General features: G+C 53.0%; 1 protein-coding gene across 1 annotated transcript in view; it reads right to left on the bottom strand.

Annotated features, from left to right (window-relative positions):
* The window catches only part of SND1 (staphylococcal nuclease and tudor domain containing 1), a 229,299-nt gene extending 224,841 nt beyond the window's left edge, over positions 1 to 4,458 (bottom strand). Inside the window, exon 1 of the mRNA XM_081209915.1 lies at positions 4,289 to 4,458. Within this exon, the coding sequence (XP_081066041.1) occupies positions 4,289 to 4,381 (93 nt within the window). The 5' untranslated portion in view covers positions 4,382 to 4,458. The remainder of the gene's footprint in view (positions 1 to 4,288) is intronic.
* Positions 4,459 to 23,876: the final 19,418 nt, after the last annotated feature.

A 23,876-nucleotide genomic window follows, 5' to 3' on the forward strand; every position in this document is an offset into this window, starting at 1 on the left:
TGGACACACACACCCCTCCGGGCTCCTCGACACGTGGCTGCCTTTCTTCGAAGTAGAAAATGGAGATCAGAAGGATCTGTTTCCTAGCTGCAGCTAGCCACGGAAGCCCAGAGAGGAGCTACCAGGGGACAAATACCCTCTGGCTTGTGATCCTCTCTGTGGTGCCCGCCTGGCAGGATGCAAGATGCACAAGTCCAGATCTCCAGGCGTCCCTCTGGCCTCTCCACCAGCAGGCAAGGACAAGGGGGCTTTGATGGTGCACAGCCTGGGATGCTCAGGAGGGAGGGGGAACAGGCTATAGGCGTCCCTCCGGCCTCCTTCTCAAGGCAACAATTTTGAGCACCTGGGCTCAAAGAATTGGGACCTGGCTCGCCTCCCTGTTCCGAGCACCTTCTTCCCCCACGTGTCCCAGGGGCCAAGAGGGGTTTCCTTGGGGGCTGCATCCTCTTCTTGACTCCTTTCACCCAAATCACCATCCCTCAAACGTAGCAGTCGATGCCCCAGTCTATTAAAGCCCTCTGCGCAAACGCCAAAGCAGTAAACTCCAACCGGAGAAGCAAATTGACAAAATAATCAATTGGAGAGAGATTCTTTCAACGGAGCTTGTTCCGCGGCCGTGGCACTCGATACACCCAGGACTGGAGCTGTAATTACTCTTAATCTAGTTCCCAGGACAGACTCAGGGACCACCCCCCGCTCTTGGCTGCTTGCCGGAGAAAGCCAGGGGCGAGATCCGTGGGGGCGCCATCCTGCACAAAGGGCACCACCTCGCAGGCTCCCCCCCTGCGCCCCTTTGACTCCCAAGGCCTCCTCAGCCAAGCTTCCTGATCAGCCGACCACCTTCCAAAGTCCCCAAGAGACTCCGTGTCACCCCAACAGACAGGCAATCGCCGGGGCTTCACAGGACGCAGCCCCCTTGCAGAAGCGAGCCGGCTGACTCCACTGTGGGCATCAGGTAACTGGCAGGCAGGCAGCCCTGCTCACCTGTCAGACTTGGGCCACAGAGGGCGGGGGAGAAAAAGCTTTCCCCCGCAACTGGAACTACACTCGAATGCAGCTGACAATCAGAGGATGCTGCGGCCCCCAAAATCCTCTGCTACCCCCACAGTCAGCGCTCCTTCGGTCTTTCCTCCACCCCAAAAATTTCACCGCTTCTCAAGTTTAGCAAGCTGATGCCACCTCTGTGAAAAATTACCACCAGAGAGAGCGGAGTTCCTACCTCACAATACCCCCCCACACACTGAGACGCTGGGCTAGATGCCTCTTGTTTCAAAGGCTGCCTGCCAGAGCCCAGGCTTTCCCCGCAAAAAGGACCTGAGGGCTGATTCCCCCAGTGGGGATCATTCTCCCAGGAAGAAGGTGCTGCTCTCAGACGGGACAGAGGCTGAGGATCACTTCCCCCTCGTGGCAAAGGAACTCCCCCTCGCTTAAAGAAATGCAGTGCAGCTCAGTGGTTAAAGTGTCTTTCTAGCGCCTGGGAGACAGCAGGGATCAAATCCCCACTCGGCCATGAACCTCACTGGGCGGCACTGGCCCAGCCACTGCTTCTCCCCCCAACCTACCTCTCAGGGTTGTTGTTGTGGGTGCTAAACGAGGAGGGGGAGAACCAGAGAGGCCCCCTTGACCTCGGGTGCTTTGTAAATGCGATGAATGAAATAAATAAAGTGAGGAAATAAATACAGTCCTACCTCAAAAGTCGAACAGAATCCGTTCCGGGAGTCCATTCAACTTCTGAAATGTTCGGAGACCAAGGCGCGGCTTCTGACTGGTTTCCGATTGTGCAGGCACACCAGAAACAACAGCAGAAACTGAGTCGGACGTTTGGCTTCCAAAAAAAGTTCAAAATACTTCTGGTTTTTGATCGTTCGGGAGCCAGAACTTTCAACTCCCAAGACATTCGGGAGCCGAAGTACGGCTGTATACCCCAGGGCGAGAGGCGGAAGACGGAAGCGCCTATGGGGAACCTCCCCCCATCCTTCCCAGGGGGCAGCCCCCCCCCCTCGCGCCAGCCCCAGGGGCAGCAAGTGCCTCCCGCTTCCCTAAGGCCCTCTGGGTCACAGGGTGGTGTGTTTTGCCATTAAAGAACTGTTGGAAAAAAATTATAAATGAGAGCTGAATGAAATAAGAACAATGCTGGAATGGTTACAGGCTGTGACCTGGAGAAAGTGGCCAGAGCGCCACAGGCATCCCAGCCACCCTTTGCGGACGTGAGGACGGGAGTAACGCACAGGGAGAGCGTTGCCCCTTCTCTCCTCACAGGGTTGCTGTGGGGCAGATCAGAATCTGCAAAGCTGGGCTGCACCCCGCCCCTCGGGCAGCGGTCCTGGAGCACTCTGCAGACCACCCACTGTGGACGGGTACCCTCACCCCAGGGCGCACCCCCTGCTTGAACTGCTGGGGGGGAATTCTCTCTTAGCTGCCGCAGGACCTTGGCCCACCAGCCCCACTGATCTTCTCGCTGTGGGGCAGAGATGCGCCTGTGCAGGATGCCCAGAAGACTCCGAAAACCAAACTAAACTGGTTCCCAAAGCTACTGGGCGAGCGCTTCCGTCCCTGCCTGCTCCAAGGGAAGCATCTAAATTGCAGAACTCTTTCATGTGGCGTGGCTCACACATCGCAGTGGGGTGACCCACAGGGCACTTGCTTCGGGATAGGGAAGGGAACCGGCTGCTCTCAGGCTCCAGAGCCCCGTTATTTAGAGGCACCTGAACACCCTATGCTAAGGTCACTTCCTGCCTCCAGGTTGCAACGTTACACCATAGCATGCCTGCTGGGGTTTATTACATGCAACTTCTGCTGCTGAATTTCTAGCGGCATTTGCAAATTCTGGCCGAGACCTGGCACAGCCAGCACACGTCCTGTGTCACAGTGGATCTGCAGCAAAAAGCAGCCCCCAGGACAGGGGGGGGGACCCACACACAAGCACCAGATGCCAGAGCACCGAGCAGCAGCATGGCAGGCGCAGTGGGGTCAAGCGCCCACAACACATGCCCAAGCTGCCACATGCGCTGACAGCACAGGTCCTGGACAATGTGGGTTCTGCAGAAGATGGCCTGAGAGAGCGGCAAGGGGGCAGCCCACAACCCCCCACCCCACCCCATGAGACTGCCCTTCCAGGCTTGCCCCACTGCACAACTTTGTCAAAGATAGAACTGACACACAAACACACACACTCCTTCCAGAAAGCAAGTGTGAGCCTGGCAGTCCTTTGCAATGCAAAGGCGGTTCCAAGGCTCCCCTAAGTTATCCTGGGGGCGTTTTCTAAAGGTCACCGGAAGCCAGACCACTGGGCCAGCTAGGGCAACGCTCTCCAGATGTTACTAGAGCCCAAATGCCAACAGGCTCAACCAGCCTGGCCAATGGTCAGGGCCCAGAGCTGTAGTCCAGCAACATATGGAGAGGGCTGCATGGGGTGCCCCCTGCCCAGAGACAAGGCTCTTTCCCCAGCTCTAGGGCAGAGGTTCCGGCCTGGATCCCAGGCCTTCTGCCTGCAACGTGGAGGCGCTGAGACTCAGCCGGGCCCTTCTGGCTGCATCACGTGCAGCAAAACCAGAGAACCATGCATGGCGTCAAGGACTCCTCTTCTTCCTTCTCTTCAAAACGGAGGAACGGGATGGACTCTCCTTGCAGGAACATGCCTCACCCTCCCAAAAGTGTGGGGCTCCAGAGAAGGAGCTCAGGAAACTGCAATTGCACCAGGGAGAGAAAAGGGTCGCCCTGGGGTTCCCAGTCCTGGGGGCCACACGCCCACCTCTCACAGGGGAGCCGAGGGCCTTCCCACAGGGGCACCTGGCTGGCCTCTCTGGGGCACAGGGGGGTGGGATCCCTCTCCCACGTGGTCCCAAATCCAGCTGCTGCTGCTGCTGCTGCTGCTCATGGGCTGCTGGGCGGGGTTGTGAGCGGACCTTCCCGCCTTGCACGGGGTTGGTCTGGACGACCCCTGGGGGTCCCCCTCCTCCCAGCTCTTCGGTTCTGCGACCCCTCCCGCCCCGGGGAAAGGGCTCCAGAGGAGGGTCCTGGGCTGGTTCCCCCCCCCCCTCCTGGCAAGGGGAGAGCGGAGGGCGAGCTGGCGGAGGGGGGCACGTGGCGGGGAGGGGTAGCCCGGAAAGGGGCCTGGGCGCTCTGTCCATGCTCAGAGGCGCCCTTCCCCCCCCCAAGCCCCCGCCCCGGGGAAAGGGTCCTGGGCTGGTTCCCCCCCCTCCGGGAAAGGGGAGAGCGGAGGGCGAGCTGGCCGAGGGGGGCCTCCCGCCTGCCTGGGCACTCTGCCCATGCTCCGAGGCGCCCTTACCATCTTGACGATGCCTCTCTGCAGGGCGGGGCTGGCGGCGCCCGAGGCGGCGGTGGCGGCGGCGGCGCTGCTGCTTCCGGAGGAGGAGGCCATCCCGAGGGGTCTCTAGCGGGGTCTCGAGCGGGTGGGGGTCTCTCTCTCTCTCTCTCTCTCTCTCTCTCTCTCTGCGAGGGACGCGGCGCGGACGGAGCGGCGGAAGGGGCGGGGCCAGGGGCGGGGCGCCAGCTTTATACCCCTCCCCGGCCCCGCCCCCTCGCGCAGGCGCAGGGTCCGGCCCCGCCCAGTCCTGGAGAGGAGGGCCAATGGGCGGGCGCCCCCTCGCACCCGGACCCGCCCCCTCGCCGCCGGCCTGGCCAATGGGCGCGGCGAGCGGCGGCCAGGGAGGGAAAGGGGAGCGGATTCAAACCCGCGACGTCGCGGAAGGGAGGAGGGAGGAGGAGGGGGAGGAGGCGGGACTTCCGGGTCAGGCGGGCAGAAGGACACGTCGGCAAGAGCTGCCCGCGCGGCAGGACCGCCCACGTGGGGGAGGGAGGGAGGGGCCGCCGCCCAGGACGCGCCTGCGCATTAGAGGGGGGATCCCGGGGAAGCCCGGCGGGCCGGCACGTGACCAAGGAGGGGATTCCCCGCCGCTGCTCCTCCGGCGGCGGCGCCTAGTATTGCCTGTGGTCGGCACGGCGAGCTGCGGATTCTTTCATCACCTGAATTTTATATATCTGTCAGGAATGTTCATAGTGTTTGTTACATTACGAGTGAAATTTAAATTTTATATATAAATATGTATGTGTGTGTGTGTATTTATATATATGTATTCCCATGTGGCTCATCGGAAGTGGAAACAAGTCTGCATGTATTGCTGCACTGTAGTTACTACGAGGATCTACGCCTGACCTTTATTGCCCCAGTTCTACAAAAGCGTAAAAATGAACCAGAACTCCAATGTATGAGAGCCTTGATAGAAGATAAGGTTCCTGAAATTACGATCAATGTGGCCAAATTTTGTGTAGCCGCTATTAGGCGCAGGAAACAAGAGCTTTCCAATGTCAATATGCAGGCGAAGGCAAATACTTAATTTTATGTATGTTGTCTAATTTTAAATTGCTGTTATGGCCTAATCTGTATTGAAATTGTCCTTTGTTTTTTCCGGTGTTATGCTTCGCTGACTAGCTGTACGAGTTAATCTGGTCTGCGACCGTTTAATAAAATTTGATTTGTTTATATATATACATATATGCATGTATGTATGTATACATGTATGTATGTATGTATATACACATACATATATGTGTGTGTGTGTGTGTGTGTGTGTATATACATATATAAGTTTATTGCTTATACCCCGCCCATCTGGCCAGGCATCCCCAGCCACTCGGGCGGCTTCCAACCAAAGATTAAAAATACATTAAAACATCAGTTTTCTCCTGAGAAATCGCTATGTGGGACAATATTGCAGGAAACGCCTCCCCCCATCATTCAGTTTGTACAAACATCACACTCACACATGACATATGTGACGTTTCTGTTATAAATTCATAGTAAATCAACCATACATCGGATTTACACTGGTCCACTTTTATTTTGCTTCATGGAGAAAGGCCTATCAAAGGGGGATGGTTTGATACGGGACGGCCATAATCCCTTAAGCGTACCAACACGTACTCAGGTGCCCTACCCAGTTGGCATGATGACCTTGATGGCCCCAGACAGAAGACTATCAAGGACACAACAGACTTGCATATGGGAGTGGATTCAACATGGACTGGAACAAAGGACAATGATCAGCTCTTCCCTCTGGGGGCAGGAAACTGTCCGCTACCCTTTGTCCTCTGGAAAATACTCATGGGGAGGGGGAAAGGAGCGACCAGCCAGGTGACAAGATACTCAGGTTACCTCCACAACTCCTCCCTAAGACCCTCCTTTTTGTGATGCGTCAATGATGTAGTCATGATGTAGTTGTGATGTAGCTCTAGGGGCGTAGTTTGGGGGGATTACTAACTAATAAAAGTTGGGGTCTTCTTTTGTTCGGGGCTCCCATCTTGTTCCACCTGGTGGCAGGTGGGAGTCCTGTCGCGACAGTCTTCAATCAAGACCAAGCCTACTGGCTGCTGTTTTGCTCTGCTATTCCTGGCTGGTCTCCTTGTTTTTTTGTCCAATTGAACCTTCAGATTTCTCCGTTAACAACAAGAAGCTACAGTTAGAATTGGATATAGAAGAACTGATTGGTTCAAAATTGGGAAAAGAGTACAACATGGCTGTATAATGTCTCCCTGCTTATTTAACTTATATGCAGAATTCATCATGCGAAAGGCTGGGCTGGATGAATCTCAAGCCGGAATTAAGATTGCTGGAAGAAATATCAACAACCTCAGATATGCAGATGACACAACCTTGATGGCAGAAAGTGAAGAGGAATTAAAGAACCTTTTAATGAGGGTGAAAGAGGAGAGCACAAAATATGGTTTGAAGCTCAATATCAAAAAAAAGAAGATTGTGGCCACTGGTCCCATCACTTCCTGGCAAATAGAAGGGGAAGAAATGGAGGCAGTGAGAGATTTTACTTTCTTGGGCTCCATGATCACCACAGGTGGTGACGAAATTAAAAGATTCCTGCTTCTTGGGAGAAAAGCAATGGCAACCCTAGACAGCATCTTAAAAAGCAGAGACATCACCTTGCCAACAAAGGTCCGTATAGTTGAAGCTCTGGTTTTCCCAGTAGTGATGTAGGGAAGTGAGAGCTGGACCATAAAGAAGGCTGATCGCCGAAGAATTGATGCTTTTGAATTCTGGCACTGGAGGAGACTATTGCGAGGCCCATGGACTGCAAGAAGATCAAACCTCTCCATTCTGAAGGAAATCAGCCCTGAGTGCTCACTGGAAGGACGGATCCTGAAGCTGAGGCTCCAAGACTTTGGCCACCTCAGGAGAAGAGAAGACACCCTGGAAAAGACCCTGATGTTGGGAAAGATGGAGGGCAGAAGAAGAAGGGGACGACAGAGGACAAGATGGTGGGACAGTGTTCTTGAAGCGACCAGCATGAGTTTGACCAAACTGCAGGAGGCAGTGGAAGGCAGGAGTGCCTGGCATGCTCTTGTCCAGGGGGTCACATAGAATCATAGAATCATAGAGTTGGAAGAGACCACAAGGGCCATCGAGTCCAACCCCCTGCCAAGCAGGAAACACCATCAGAGCACTCCTGACATATGGTTGTCAAGCCTCTGCTTAAAGACCTCCAAAGGAGGAGACTCCACCACACTCCTTGGCAGCAAATTCCACTGTCAAACAGCTCTTACTGTCAGGAAGTTCTTCCTAATGTTTAGGTGGAATCTTCTTTCTTGTAGTTTGGATCCATTGCTCCGTGTCCGCTTCTCTGGAGCAGCAGAAAACAACCTTTCTCCCTCCTCTATGTGACATCCTTGTATATATTTGAACATGGCTATCATATCACCCCTTAACCTCCCCTTCTCCAGGCTAAACATGCCCAGCTCCCTTAGCCGTTCCTCATAAGGCATCGTTTCCAGGCCTTTGACCATTTTGGTTGCCCTCCTCTGGACACGTTCCAGTTTGTCAGTGTCCTTCTTGAACTGTGGTGCCCAGAACTGGACACAGTACTCCAGGTGAGGTCTGACCAGAGCAGAATACAGTGGCACTATTACTTCCCTTGATCTAGATGCTATACTCCTATTGATGCAGCCCAGAATTGCATTGGCTTTTTTAGCTGCCGCATCACACTGTTGGCTCATTGCAAGTTTGTGGTCAACCAAGACTCCTAGATCCTTTTCACATGTACTGCTCTCAAGCCAGGTGTCACCCATCTTGTATTTGTGCCTCTCATATTTTTTTGTCCAAGTGCAATACTTTACATTTCTCCCTGTTAAAATTCATCTTGTTTGTTTTTGCCCAGTTCTCTAATCTGTCAAGGTCGTTTTGAAGTGTGATCCTGTCCTCTGGGATGTTAGCCACCCCTCCCAGTTTGGTGTCATCTGCAAATTTGATCAGGATGCCCTTGAGTCCATCATCCAAGTCGTTGATAAAGACGTTGAATAAGACCGGGCCCAAGACAGAACCCTGTGGCACCCCACTAGTCACTCTTCTCCAGGATGAAGAGGAACCATTGATGAGAACCCTTTGGGTTCGGTCAGTCAGCCAGTTACAAATCCACTGAGTGTTAGCATAGTCAAGACCGCATTTTACCAGCTTCTTTACAAGAATATCATGGGGCACCTTGTCAAATGCCTTGCTGAAATCAAGGTAGGCTACATCCACTGCGTTCCCTTCATCTACCAGGCTTGTAATTCTGTCAAAAAACGAGATCAGGTTAGTCTGACATGACTTATTTTTCAGAAATCCATGCTGACTATTGGTGATCACAGCATTCCTTTCTAGGTGCTCACAGACTGTTTGCTTAATGATCTGCTCCAGAATCTTCCCTGGTATTGATGTCAGACTGACTGGGCGGTAATTATTTGGGTCCTCTCTTTTCCCCTTTTTGAAAATAGGGACAACATTTGCCCTCCTCCAGTCTGCCGGGACTTCGCCTGTTCTCCAGGAATTCTCAAAGATGACTGCCAGTGGTTCTGAGATCACATCTGCCAGTTCTTTTAATAGTCTTGGATGCAGTTCATCTGGCCCTGGAGACTTGAATACATCTAAACTAGCCAAGTATTCTTGTACTATCTCCTTAGTTATTCTGGGCTGTGTTTCCTTTGCTGAATCATTTGCTCCAAATTCTTCAGGTTGGGCATTGTTTTCTTTATCGGAGAAGACTGAGGCAAAGAAGGCATTGAGGAGTTCAGCCCTTTCTGTGTCCCCTGTTTGCATTTCACCATCTTCTCCTCTGAGTGACCCCACTGTTTCTTTGTTCTTCCTTTTGCTACGAACATACCCATAAAAGCCTTTTTTGTTGCTTTTAACCTCTCTAGCCAGCCTGAGTTCATTCTGTGCTTTAGCTTTTCTGACTTTGTGTCTACATGTGCTGGCTATTTGTTTGAATTCCTCTTTGGTGGTTTCCCCCCTTTTCCATTTTTTGTACACATCCTTTTTTAATCTTAACTCAGTTAAAAGTTCTTTAGATAGCCACCCTGGCTTCTTTAGGCACCTTCCATGTTTCCGTCTCATTGGTATTGCCTGACGTTGTGCTTTTACTATCTCCCTCTTAACAAACTCCCAGCCATCATGAACTCCCTTTCCTTTTAGTATTACTGTCCATGGGATCTCACCCAGCACTTCCCTAAGTTTTATGAAGTCGGCTTTCTTAAAGTCAAGAAATTGAGTCCTATTGCTTGGCTGCTCCTTTCCGCTGTATAGTAAACTTCAGAAGAGCATGATTACTCGCGCCTAATGATCCTTCCACTTCTACCCCACTAACCAGGTCATCAACATTGGTTAGGACCAGATCTAAAATGGCTGTTCCTCTTGTTGCTTCTCCCACTTTCTGGACAACGAAGTTGTCTGCAAGGCCAGTGAGGAATCTGTTTGACCTTATGCTCTTGGCTGAGTTTGGCATCCAACAAATATCCGGGTAATTGAAGTCCCCCATTACTACTATCTCCCTTCCTTTTGCAAGCTTGGCCATCTGTTCCAGGAAGGCATCATCTATGTCCTCCGTTTGGCTTGGGGATCTATAGTAAACTCCCACAATGAGGTCTCTGTTATTCTTCTCTCCCTTAATTTTGACCCAAATGCTCTCACTTTGGCTTTGAGGTTCTAAATCTTGGATCTCTTCACAGGTATACACATCCCTGACATATAATGCCACTCCTCCTCCTTTCTTGTCTGGTCTGTTTCTCTGAAATGGATTGTATCCCCCCATTATTACTGTGATGGCCTGGGATTCCGAGTCTGAGAGCGATCCGGAGGAATCCCAGCTGGCACAGGAGTCCCCGCCTCCAGGGCCGGCTGAACTGGGGCAAGGCCTAGATGCTGAGGAAACTCAAGAGCAGGCACCAGGTGAAGCCATTCTGGCCCCAGAGGTGCTGGAAGACTCAGTGGCCACAGGTGAGCCTCCTCCAGGGCCCAGTAACCCTTCGGCCTCTCCTGATCTGCAGAGGCTTAGGGCAGAGAGGCGAAGGGAACTGGTTGCCCCCAGGAGGAGTGCTCGCCTTAAGGCCAGAGTAGGCGGGGCTCCTGGGGGTCGGGACCGCCCCTGACCTTAGAAGAGGATAAAAGCCCACTCATCCCGGCCCCAGGTTGCGGGAGCAACGTCGTTGTTGGCTTCGGACCTTCCTGTGATCCTGATCCTTGCTCGGCCTCCTGTTCCTGACTAACCGGTACTCCTGTTCCCTGCTCGGCTTCCTGTTCCTGACTATCCAGTACTCCTGTTCCCTGCTCGGCCTCCTGTTCCCGACCATCCGGTGTTCCTGTTACCTGCTCAGCCTTCTGTTCCAGCGTTCCTGTTCCCCGCCCGTCTCTCTGCATCGGACCTCGCCCCGCTTCGTGTGGACTCTGCTACACTCACGGTACCTTACCCCGGGACCAGCACAGTTTGCTCCCGCCACACCCGCACTCCCCCTTCGTAGGGGTGCGTTCGGGAAGAGCCAGAGGCCATGGAGGACCAGGCGGCTGCACTAGTGACTTTGGCCCAGGAGAACCAGGCCTTGACCCACACCGTGCAGCAGCTCAGTGACGCGGTCGTGGCACTTCAGCAACGCTTAGAAGCCCTACCGGCTCCTGGGGCCGACGCCCCGGCTCCTGGCAAGTACCCAGTGGCTTTGCCTGAGAAATTTGATGGAGCCCCGGCCAGCTTTCCTATGTTCCTGGCCCAGGCCAAGTTATATATCCAGGGGCGAGCCCGGAACTTTCCTGACGACCGCACCAAGGTGCACTTTTTGATTAGTTTGTTAAAGGACCAGGCGGCCAAGTGGGCGTTGCCGCTACTCAGGCAAGACTCCCCCTTGCTAGCAGACTATACGGGATTTTGCAATCGTTTGGAGGCCGCGTTCGGCAACCCCCAGAAAGGGAGTCAAGCCAACCGGGCGATTCGGCGTTTGAAACAGGGCAAGTCCACGGTGGCCGCATATACCACGGAGTTTCGGCTGTTGGCACAGGACTTGACCTGGAATGATTCGGCACTGCGGGACCAGTATCTCGAAGGGCTTTCGGACGAGGTACTGGACCAGTTGGCCACAATGGAACGCCCCACCACGCTAGACACTCTCATTCAACGGAGTCTACAAATAGACGACCGGTTGGAGGATCGTCGTCAGGCTCGGGACCGCCGGCACCTCCAGTTCTTGGCCCCAGTGTCGACCAGCAGCCCCACGGGCCCAGCTAAGTCATTGGAGGAACCTATGCAGCTTGGGGCAGTGCGGCCACGCCTCTCCCCCGCAGAGAAGTCGCGGCGTCGGGAGGGGAATCTTTGTCTCTATTGTGGCGGAAGCGGACACTATGCAAGGTCCTGTCCTGAGAAACGCCAGCCGCAGGGAAACCACCAAACCCCAGTAGCTGATGGCCCTGGCTACCGGGGGTCCCAAACAGCACAGAATGGGGCCGCACCAATTGAATTACAACACCTTATGGTTCCGGTACATCTATACCCTCCAGGAGGGCCATGGATTCTTACCCATGCGCTGGTGGATTCGGGCGCAACCCGCTCTTATATGGACGCTGCTTTTGCTGCCCAGCATCGGGTGCCACTGCGGAACAAGCCAGAACCGGTGCAGGTGGAGGCAATCGACGGACGGCCCCTGCGTTCGGGTGCCGTCACTCAAGAGACCCAGCCCCTGGTCCTGTGCCTCCAGCAGCACCGTGAGAGGCGAACTCTGGATATTGCCTCCATGCCCCGGTTCCCCCTGGTGCTTGGGATGGACTGGCTGGAGGCTCACAATGTGCGGATTGACTGGGTCAAACGGACTGTACACTTCCCAGACCCCAGTTCTCCGGCTGAGACTGAGATGCTAGCGGCTGCGCCCACTGAGGAGGTTGCTGCAACGCTCCCCGCTGAATACCGGGACTATCACGACGTGTTTGAGGAACGGGGGGCAGACCAGCTGCTGCCGCATCGGTCCTTTGACTGTGGCATAGACCTCCAGCCTGGAGCGCCTCTACCGGTGAGTCGCTTATACTCGTTAACCGAGCCAGAGCGCGAGGCTTTACAGGACTTCTTGCGCAAGAACCTGGAGCGTGGGTTCATTAGGCCTTCTACCTCGCCCACTGCTGCGCCAGTGCTCTTTGTTAAAAAGAAATGTGGGGAGCTCCGCCTTTGCCATGATTACCGGGCCCTGAACAAAATCACCATCCCGGACCGGTACCCTTTGCCCCTTATTTCGGAGTTACTGGAGCGGGTGCAAGGGGCGCAGGTGTTCACCAAGCTAGACCTCCGGGGTGCCTACAATTTGATTCGGATCCGCGCCGGGGATGAGTGGAAGACCGCATTTGGGACCCGGTACGGTCAGTTCGAATACTTGGTTATGCCCTTTGGTTTGTGCAACGCGCCTGCTGTGTTCCAACGGTACATCAACCACGTGTTCCAGGACTTGCTAGACAAGTATGTGGTGGTGTACTTGGATGACATTCTGGTTTACTCCCGTGACCCGGCGTGCCACGAAGGCCATGTCCGGACCGTGCTGCAGCGCTTGCGCGAGCATCGTCTGTATGCAAAGCTCAGCAAGTGCGAGTTTCATCAGCGGTCAGTGGACTTCCTGGGTCACCGACTCTCACCAGGTGGGGTGCAGATGGATCCTGGGAAGGTGGCAGCGGTTCGAGAATGGGCGGCACCTCGGAACCGCAAGGACCTACAGCGTTTCCTGGGGTTCGCCAACTATTACCGAACCTTCATTGCGGACTATGCTCACCGCACCACCCCGTTGACCCGACTACTGCGCCCCAAGACGCCGTTTTCCTGGGACAAGGAGGCGGAGGAGGCGTTTCAAGGGTTGAAGGCCTGTTTCCAGAGAGCGCCAATCTTGCAACATCCGGATCCTTCTCGACCCTTTGTGGTAGAGACTGATGCCTCCAGTACGGCTCTCGGTGCCGTCTTGTCTCAGCAGCACGGACCGGAAGCGCCACTTTTACCCTGCGCCTTCTATTCCCGCCAGCTCCTCCCAGCGGAGCGTAACTATACTGTGTGGGAGCGGGAACTACTGGCCATCAAGGTAGCCTTTGAGGTCTGGCGCCACCATCTTGAGGGGGCACGACATCCGGTGGAGGTGAGAACTGACCACCGGAACCTGGAGTACCTCCAGACCACCCGCAAGCTGAACCAGAGACAGATCCGGTGGGCGTTGTTCTTTTCCCGGTTCCAGTTTCGGATCCGCTACATCCCTAGCTCTCAGAATCAGAAGGCGGATGCTCTGTCCCGGAAACCTGAAGACAACGCAGACACGGTACAGCAAGCAGAACCCACCACGATTCTACCTTCGGCTGCATTCCTGGCCACCCAGGAGGCGCAGCCACTGCAGGTTCGGGTGCGGGAACAGCAGCGGGTCGACGCTTGGGCCCAGGATCGTCTCCGGGAGCTGGCTGAAGGGTCCAGTCCACAATATCCGGGGCTGGTCCTGCATCAGGGCCTGCTGCTGCACCACGGTCGTCTGTACGTCCCGCCAGGGCCACTACGGCTGGAGGTTCTCCGGATGGCCCATGATGCCCCAGCAGCGGGGCACTTTGGACGGTATCGGACCACCCATTTGGTCAGTCGGGAGTTTTGGTGGCCCCGCCTGAAGGCTGACGTGGCTCGTTACGTTGCTGGTTGTGATGTCTGCCGTCGCGCCAAGGGTCCTACCGGGCGACCCCCCGGCCTACTTCAGCCATTGCCAGTTCCACCGCGCCCTTGGCACACGGTTTCGTTGGACTTTATAGTGGAATTACCCTCGTCTCGTGGCTGTACCTGCCTTCTGGTTTTCTCCGACCATTTCACCAAGATGGTACACTGCGCTCCCTGTCCATCTGTACCCACAGCCAAGGAAACTGCGCAGCTGTATCTTCAGCATGTCTTCCGCCTGCATGGACTACCTGAGCGCGTGGTGTCCGACCGGGGCGTTCAGTTCACATCCCGGTTCTGGCGAGCATTACACCAGACCCTCGGGACAGAGGTCTGTCTCTCGTCAGCCTACCACCCACAGACCGATGGCCAGACGGAACGGGCGAACGCGGTGCTAGAGCAGTACCTCCGGTGTTACTGCAGCTACCAGCAGGATGACTGGGTCGACCACCTGGCATTGGCGGAGTTCGCCTATAACAACGCGGTGAATGCGTCCACCCAGCAGACCCCGTTCCAGGCCAGCTATGGTTATCATCCACGGCTGTTTCCAGAGGTGCTGCCGGCATCCGCGGTCCCGGCAGTGACGGAGTGGCTTCAAGAGCTCCAGTCCCAGCAACAGCTTTTGGTGGAGCAACTGCACCAGGCCAAGGAAGCGTACAAAGCCCAGGTCGACCGCCACCGCCAGGTGGGGCCGGAACTTCGCGTCGGTGACCTGGTTTGGCTCTCCACTCGCCATCTCCACCCTTCTCGACCTTCGCGGAAGCTGGACGCCCGGTTCACCGGCCCGTTCCCTATCGTGAACCAGGTCTCGCCTGTGGCATTCCGTCTCCGGTTGCCAGCACACCTGAAGGTTCACCCGGTATTCCACAGGTCCCTTCTGAGTCCGGTGGCCCCACCCGACGAGTTCCACCCGAACCGTCCCCGACCGCAGCCAGTTTTGGTGCAGGGAGAGCCTGAGTACGAGGTGGAACGCATTCTGGACTCCCGATACCGCAGGGGAAGGCTGCAGTATCTCATTGACTGGAAGGGATATGGGCCAGAGGACTGTTCCTGGGAACCAGCGGCCAACGTCCACGCGCCTGCCTGCATCCGAGAGTTTCATGCGGCGTACCCCAGCAAGCCGGGTCCGGACCCTCAAGTGAGGGGGGGGCCTGGGAGGGGGGATGGTGTGATGGCCTGGGATTCCGAGTCTGAGAGCGATCCGGAGGAATCCCAGCTGGCACAGGAGTCCCCGCCTCCAGGGCCGGCTGAACTGGGGCAAGGCCTAGATGCTGAGGAAACTCAAGAGCAGGCACCAGGTGAAGCCATTCTGGCCCCAGAGGTGCTGGAAGACTCAGTGGCCACAGGTGAGCCTCCTCCAGGGCCCAGTAACCCTTCGGCCTCTCCTGATCTGCAGAGGCTTAGGGCAGAGAGGCGAAGGGAACTGGTTGCCCCCAGGAGGAGTGCTCGCCTTAAGGCCAGAGTAGGCGGGGCTCCTGGGGGTCGGGACCGCCCCTGACCTTAGAAGAGGATAAAAGCCCACTCATCCCGGCCCCAGGTTGCGGGAGCAACGTCGTTGTTGGCTTCGGACCTTCCTGTGATCCTGATCCTTGCTCGGCCTCCTGTTCCTGACTAACTGGTACTCCTGTTCCCTGCTCGGCTTCCTGTTCCTGACTATCCAGTACTCCTGTTCCCTGCTCGGCCTCCTGTTCCCGACCATCCGGTGTTCCTGTTACCTGCTCAGCCTTCTGTTCCAGCGTTCCTGTTCCCCGCCCGTCTCTCTGCATCGGACCTCGCCCCGCTTCGTGTGGACTCTGCTACACTCACGGTACCTTACCCCGGGACCAGCACAATTACATTCCAATCGTGGGACTTATCCCACCAGGTTTCAATGATGCCTATTATGTCATATTTAGTTTGCTGTACCAAGAGCTCAAGCTCATCTTGTTTATTTCCCATGCTTTGCACATTACTGTACAGACATTGAAGTCCGATAATCATTCCCCCGTGTCCCTTATTTAAGGATTTTTTCCTCCCACCACTAGGTCTGCGTGCTGTTTGCTCCATTTGGTCTATGACATTTGGATGATCATCTTCATCAATTGATAGACTCCTACCTTCAGGAGCACTGTCTCCCTCCCCCACATTAGTCAGTTTAAAGCCCTCCTGATGAGGTTTCTGAGATTTTTGGCAAAAACATTTCTCCCAACCGTTGTGAGGTGCAGCCCATCGCTTGCCAGAAGTCCATCTTCAAGAAACTGCAGTCCGTGATCTAAGAATCCAACCCGTTCCTGTTTACACCATTTGCGAAGCCAGCTGTTCACTTCCACTATTTTTCCCTCTCTCCCTGGGCCACGTCGTTCAACTGGGAGGACAGATGAGATGACAATTTGTGCATTTAGTTGCTTCAATTTCCTGCCGAGAGCCTCGTAGTCTCTTTTGATCTTCTGGAGGCTATTGCTTGCAGTGTCATTGGTTCCCACATGAACCAAGAGGAAGGGGTATTTGTCAGTGGGTTTTATGATTCCTTGCAGTCGTTCAGTTACATCTTGGATCTTAGCCCCGGGGAGACAGCACACCTCCCGAGACATCTTGTCAGGCCCACAGATCACTGCTTCACGAAGAGGCGGACACGACTAAACAACAACAACAAAATATCAGTCATTAAAAACTTCCCTAAACAGGGCTGCCTTCAGATTCTTTTAGTTTTTGTCTTCTTGGTTCCTGAGTTTTCCCGTCAGTTTTGCCATTTCGGCATAGTCCAGACATAGGCAAACTCGGCCCTCCAGATGTTTTGGGACTACAGCTCCCATCATCCCTGACCACTGGTCCTGTTAGCTAGGGATGATGGGAGTTGTAGTCCCAAAACATCTGGAGGGTCGAGGTTGCCTATGCCTGGCATAGTCTTAACAGCTTGGTTTGCCATCCCTCTCTGGCAGGGACTGAAATGCCGAGGTGTAAGGGACCCCAATGGTCATCTAGTCCAGCCCCTCACCAGGAGGCAGCACCTTCTCGGGCGACCCTCTCGCTTGCTCAGGAGGTGATCTTGGGGGCATTTTTTTGAGTGAGACTGGGCGCTCGACATGCAGGAGACTCGTTCCTTCCCTCACTGCGCCTCCCCGTCACTGGTCCCTTCCTTCCCTGAAAGCTATTGGCACTGCTCGGAGCCCCCCAGCCAGGCTGACGGCAATTCCCCGGGCATCTGGCGCACCCGCCTGGAGACTCTAAGATCCAGGATGGGGCTGGGCTGCTGCTGCTGCTATGCGGGCACCCCTTGGAGACTGGCAGCTCCCGTTCTCTGTGCCCGTTTTGGAGGGAATCAGAGACCCGGGGAGGGCTGAGCTCGGGTGCTCGTCTGCGCCCCCTACTGGCTGAGCAGGGTTTCTTTTGGGGCCACCCCCAAGGAGCCCCTGCTACATTCAGCCCTTCTTCCTGGGGGTGATGGGGAGAGGGTCAGACGTCTCTCTGGCTTCTGCCTGTGGGCCCAGCCCCCTTTTGCTACCAATAGCCAAACCCAGCCAGGAAGCCTGAGGTGACTGTCTCAGCCAGCAGGATCCCCCAGGGCAGCAGATCCCGACATTGATCTTTCCTCCACCCTTGTTCCTTATGTAAATCTTCCATCACCACTTCTTTCCTGCCAGGGAGAAGAACACCATTTTGGGGTCCACCTCTAGTGCCAAAATGAACCTGGAATATGAGAAAGTCCATTGGTTCCAACACCTGTATTTTGCACTGTTTTACTGTGAATAAGTTGAGTTTCCAAGAATCGCAATGGGGGGGAGCTTTTAAAACCATAGAATCATGGAATTGTACTGTTGGATGGGACCCCAAGGGTCATCTAGTCCAACCCCCTGCAATGCAGGAATCTCAGCTAAAGCATCCTTGACAGACGGCCATCCAACCTCTGCTTAAAAACCTCCAAGGAAGGAGAGTCCATAATCTCCCCACCTTTCCATCATCAAACATTTCTTGGTGTCCTGATGTTTGGTCAGAATTTCCTTTCTTGTAACTTGAAGCCATGGGTTCAAGTCCTACCCTCCAAAGCAGGAGAAAAGCTTGTTCCCTCTTCCATGTGACAGCCCTTGAGATATTTGAAGATGGCTCTCATATCTCCTCTCAGTCTCTTCTCCAGCCTAAACATCCCCAGCTCCTTCAACCATTCCTCATCAGGCTTGGTTTCCAGACCCTTGGTCATCTTGGTTGCCCTCCTCTGTGCATGTTCCAGCTTCTCAGCATCCTTCTTAAATTGTAGTGCCCTGAATTGGACACAGTATCCCACGTGTGGTCTGACCGAGACAGAATAGAGTGGGACCATGATTTCCCTTGATCTGGACACTAGACTTCAGCCTAGAATAGCATTAGCTGGGGGGGCCACCAGGGGGCACATTGGAAGATGGCCGACAATAACATCTCTCCGACCCACACGAGGTAATTAAGAGGCTGCTATGGGAAGTATGCAGTTTTCCTGGCCCGCCCAAGGGGATGGGGGGGACGGCCTTGCCAGCGGTGTCCATAATTCACCCCCAGATTCGAAAGAAGGGGGTGCTGACACTTGGCACAAGCCCTTGTGTGGAGTCGGCTCTTCCCGGACACTGTCTCCAATCAGCGCACTGGTTGCTTTAGCTCGAAACATATAATTGGAAATATATAATTGGAAAGAAGCTAAAGCGCATACATCAAGGGAAGATTGGGAGCTAAGACTGCTGATTAATGGATCTCTGGGAGCGTTGCGACAGGCGGGACAAATAAATCAAGTGATGAATCACCATTAAAAGACTGGTATGTTTGGTGGGAGACGGAAAGGGGGGTGGAGGAAAACACTTTTCTTTTTCTTTGCCTTATGTGAGTATTAATAACCCTCCACCCCAGAAAGAAGAATCGTTGCAATTTATTAATCACAAGCAGGAATTCAGGAACTGTGTGGAATGAATTATCGATCAAAGAGAGGATTGGTAAACATCAGAGAACGGAGGAGAACGGAGGAAAGTTTTATGACGCAGTTTCAAATGGTGTCTCGCTGAGACAGGCTTGCCTAAGAAGGATGGGGGAGGAGGACCAGGGCCATTGGAATGTGAATGCTTATAGAAATGTGATCTAGACCTTGGCAGAGCCCTCTGAGATATGTCTGGCAAGCCTGGGAAAATCAATGGACAGACCAAGGGAAAGTCTCTTTACGGAGGTGTGGAAATGGCGGCTGTCCTTATGTGATATGATCTTTGGAGAGTGTAAAACCCACACAGAGGATGTTTGTTTTCAACCCGCTTGTGAAGATTATCAGAGATCGCAAAGAAAGGAATATATGATAACAACAAGAAGATGAGGAAAGTAACAAAGAGACTATCTGGACAGAACTGGATAGAATTGTCTAATTAAAGCAGCAATATAAGTGATGTTTGGACACCTTTTCGGAGATTGAAGTATGGGTATCCCCAATAAAAATTTAAAAATTTGGCTGTATAATTTGGAACTAATGTGATCTGGAAATAATGTGATTTGATTGGCCTGTTAATAAAAATTATATTTTTTTTAAAAAAGAGAATAGCATTAGCTTTTTTTGCTGCTACAAAATACTGTTTGTGCTGCAGAACAGAGGATGGAAATGCATAAACATCAAGAGTACAGGGTTGAGCCCGTTAATTTGCTGGCAGCAATGAAACCTCAGCTGCCCACCTTCAGCAAGGGAGGTGCTGAGTTCTTGGTGCCCTGCCAGGGGCTTCTCGGTGACCAGGGGGTCTCGGCCTTCTGCTCCCCAGAATCCCAGGCAGCGGGGACCAGCGCTGAGAGATTTGGGGAGATGGGAGATTTGGGCCTCTGAAGTGCCCAAGCTGGTCTCAGAAGTCTTCCATGTCCCTAATGGGAAGACCAGCCCAAGGCACTGATCATTCATTCCCCTGCAGTGTGGAAATCCCAGTGGGTGCTGAGACTGGAGCAGCCCCTGGAAAGAGCTGAGAGGGAAGGGCTCTTCCTATCTGCTCTTCTTAATCTGGTGTGAGCAGATTAAGGTTGCTTCCTTAACAAAAGGAAAAAGGAGTTGGGAGTTTAATGTAAGCTTTATATTAAGTCTCCCTCCCAAAGTGTTGAAACAAAATAAAAAAATTCCTTCCAGTAGCACCTTTAGAGACCAACTAAGTTTGTTATTGGTATGAGCTTTCGTGTGCATGCACACTTCTTCAGAAACACACATAGTCTGCATGCACACAAAAGCTCATACCAATAACAAACTTAGTTGGTCTCTAAGGTGCTACTTATGCAGGTGGCGCTGTGGGTTAAACCACAGAGCCTAGGACTTGCCGATCAGAATGTTGGCGGTTCAAATCCCTGCGATGGGGTGAGCTCCCATTGCTCGGTCCCTGCTCCTGCCAACCTAGCAGTTCGAAAGCACGTCAAGTGCAAGTAGATAAGTAGGTACCACTTCGGCGGGAAGGTAAATGGTGTTTCTGTGCGCTGCTCTGGTTCGCCAGAAGCGGCTTAGTCCTGCTGGCCACATGACCCAGGAGCTGTACGCCGGCTCCCTCGGCCAGTAAAGCGAGATGAGCGCTGCAACCCCAGAGTTGCCCGTCACTGGACCTAATGGTCAGGGGTCCCTTTACCTTTACCTTTAAGGTGCTACTGGAAGGAATTTTTTAATTTTGTTTCGACTACGGCAGACCAACACGGCTACCTACCTGTAGCTAGAACCTAAGTGTTGAGATGGCTGAAGGGTCCATCTGACGCAATGCTTGGCTGCCAGCACTGGCTGAAGAGATGCAGGTGCTGTTTTAAGGCAGAGAACTCTCCCTTCCCTCCCTGCACCTGGTTGGATATAGGTTGCTGCGGAAGGTGGAGGCTCCATCTCGCTATCCTGATTTTCAGATGTACCGCTCAGTCCTCTGGTGGTGCATGTTTGCTCAGAAAAGCCCTCCTCCACTCATGTCTGGCAGAATCCAGTGCCGCAGGAAAAGGAAAGGTCATCAACACAGCTCCCAGAGTCACCAGCACGGCACCCACGAGTGCCACTGCACCCAACAGGACCCCCCCCCATGGTGCCCAGAACAGGCCTCAGTAAATGTCTCCTCAAAACCCCACAAAGCATGAAAGATGGTTTGCTTTCCCTGCTCAGTTCCTGTTTCCACTCACTTAGCCTGACCTACACTGAATTTTGTTGTTGTGTCGTCGTTTAGTCGTGTCCGACTCTTCGTGACCCCCTGGACCAGAGCACGCCAGGCACTCCTGTCTTCCACTGCCTCCCGCGGTTTGGTCAAACTCATGCTGGTAGCTTCAAGAACACTGTCCCACCATCTCGTCCTCCATCGTCCCCTTCTCCTTGGGCATTCCATCTTTCCTAACATCAGGAAGAGTTCTCTCAAGAGTCTCCTCCAGCACCATAATTTAAAAGCATCCATTCTTCAGTGATCAGCCTTCTTTATGGTCCAGCTCTCACTTCCATACATCGCTACTCAGAAAACCATGGCTTTAATTATACGGACCTTTCTTGGCAAGGTGATGTCTCTGCTTTTTAAGATGCTGTCTAGGTTTGTCATTGCTATTCTCCCAAGAAGCAGGCATCTTTTAATTTCGTGACTACATTGAATATTCCCCTTTAAATATGGCCTCATTTCCTTGGATTCCAGGACTAGACACCCAGCTCGTCTCTGTGATGTAAGATTACCAGCGACAGCAGCAGATACTTTCCATGCTTGAGATAACTTTTTTAGTCTCTTGCTCATTATGCTGTTTTAAATGTGCGTTTTATAATTGACTTCCTTTAGTCATGTTTAAGATAATATTTTAGTTTTCTGTTAATAATGCTGCTTTGAATGGATACTTTATATTGACTTTGTTCAGCGATGTTCAGTGCTGGGTTGTTTTATTTGATGTTTTAATGTGCTGTAAAAAGATTTGAGATTCTTTTTTTCTTAAAAATAATAAGAAATGAAATGAATCATCACGATCCCCATCTCCCCTCAGTCGCCATTTGCTGGAGAGGGAAGCCAGCCCTGGGGTTCTGGAGATGGGCTGTCGGGGAAGGGCTGGGCTCTGGTTGGAATGACTCCTCTGCTAGATAGGCCTTGGGAAACACTCATCAGAGTTCTGTTCAATTGGGAGGCCCCCAAAGGCCATCTAGTCCAACCTGCACCAATGCAGAAAACCCGGCGCTGGAACAATGAGCCTGGCTTTTTGGTGGTCATTCAGGCTCTGTTCGAAGGCCACCAGCACCTTCCAAGCTGTTCCTCTGCGAGCATCTCATTCCGACAGGAAGTTCCTCCAAATGTTGAGTTAAGAATACCTTTTCCTGTCATTTGAAGCCCTTGGTTCAAGTCCTACCCCCCGAAGCACAACAGAGAATACATTCGCGCCATCATCTATGCAACAGCTGTTCAAATATTTGAAGATGGTTATCGTGTTGCCACTTGATTTTCTCTTCTCCAGGCTGAACCTGCCCAACTCCCTCATAGGATGCGGTCTCGAAAGCTCTCTCCATCTCTGCCAACCTTCTCTGGCCACATTCCAGATTGTTGATATCCTTTATCCAGTATCCCTGAAGGAGCGTCTTCACTCCCATCACTCTGCCCGGACACTGAGGTCCAGCTCCGAGGGCCTTCTGGCGGTTCCCTCCCTGTGAGAAGTGAGGTTACAGGGAACCAGGCAGAGGGCCTTCTCGGTGGTGGCGCCTGCCCTGTGGAACACGCCCTCATCAGATGTCAAGGAAATAAACAGCTATCTGACTTTTATAAGATATATGAAGACAACCCTGTTTAGGGAAGTTTTTAATGTTTGAAGTTTTATCATGTTTTTAATATTCTGTTGGGAGCAGTCCAGAGTGGCTGGGGAAACCCAGCCAGATGGGTGGGGTACAAATAAAAAAATATAATTATTGTTATTATTTTTATTACTACTACTACTACTACTACTACTACTACTTAACCAACTGTGGCCACTGTTACCAAAATGTATGGTAAACTGCTGTACTAGAAATGTTAACCAAAAAACTCAAACTAGCACAGGGACAAGCTACGGAGGACACCTTCACCCCAGTGTGATTCCCCTTCATCACGTACGCGACATGACAGGTCAATGACCTCCCCCTTCTAAGAGCATATGAATCAATATGGCTCACCTGACCCAACAGCCTAGCCCCCCTCCCTCACACAAATAAGCCAAACCGCAATCAACGAAACACAAGAAACCAAGCTTGGGAACCCCTAACCTGCCACATTATCGATAAAAATAAATAAATACACAAACAAAGGGCGTACCTGTGCGCTGCTGACGCAAACCACCTACATTAATGATGGGCAGTAGAACAAAAGAACAGTACCAACCATGGCCGCTGGTGATGACAAGGTCCAGTTATTCAAGATCATGAGATTCTCGTTATCAGAGGAAGAGTTCCAAGGACCTGACTCTGGAAGGGCAGGGATGGCACAGCAGAGCCCTTGGCTGAGGCAGAGAGTGGTGGTCAGTTGTGGAGGAGCTTCTTCTCAGAGCCAAGGTCATCACAGAGGTGGCAACCGCAAGCCACTTGTGTTTCCTTCTCTGCAGACAGAGGGTCAACAGGCACTTGTAGAAATGCAGCAAAGCTGCAGGTTGGAAGTGAAATAAAAAAATTAAGGCTATATATATATATATATATATATGCAGGTTTTGGTGTCTTCGGGTGTCTTCCCGTGTAAGAGTTGGGGTGTCTAGGCGACGTTTCGACGAGGTCTCACTCGTCATCTTCAGGCTGGTGCTTTCGGCTTCTTGTTACTAGAACAGAGCAGGATCTCAGTGTTTGAGTTCCTATAAATACTGTTGAGGGGGTGTGGTGTATAGCCTCCAACGTTCTGGGCAGAGAGGGAGTTCCCAGGTTAGTGTGCCTTTTCTTCTTTTGTTCCTTAATTACTTGAGGGATATCTTGAGTGATTTCTTGAGTGATATTCTGAGTACCACTTAGGA

This window comes from Podarcis bocagei (genome assembly GCF_964188305.1).
Source record: "Podarcis bocagei genome assembly, chromosome: 10".
Lineage (NCBI taxonomy): Eukaryota > Metazoa > Chordata > Lepidosauria > Squamata > Lacertidae > Podarcis > Podarcis bocagei.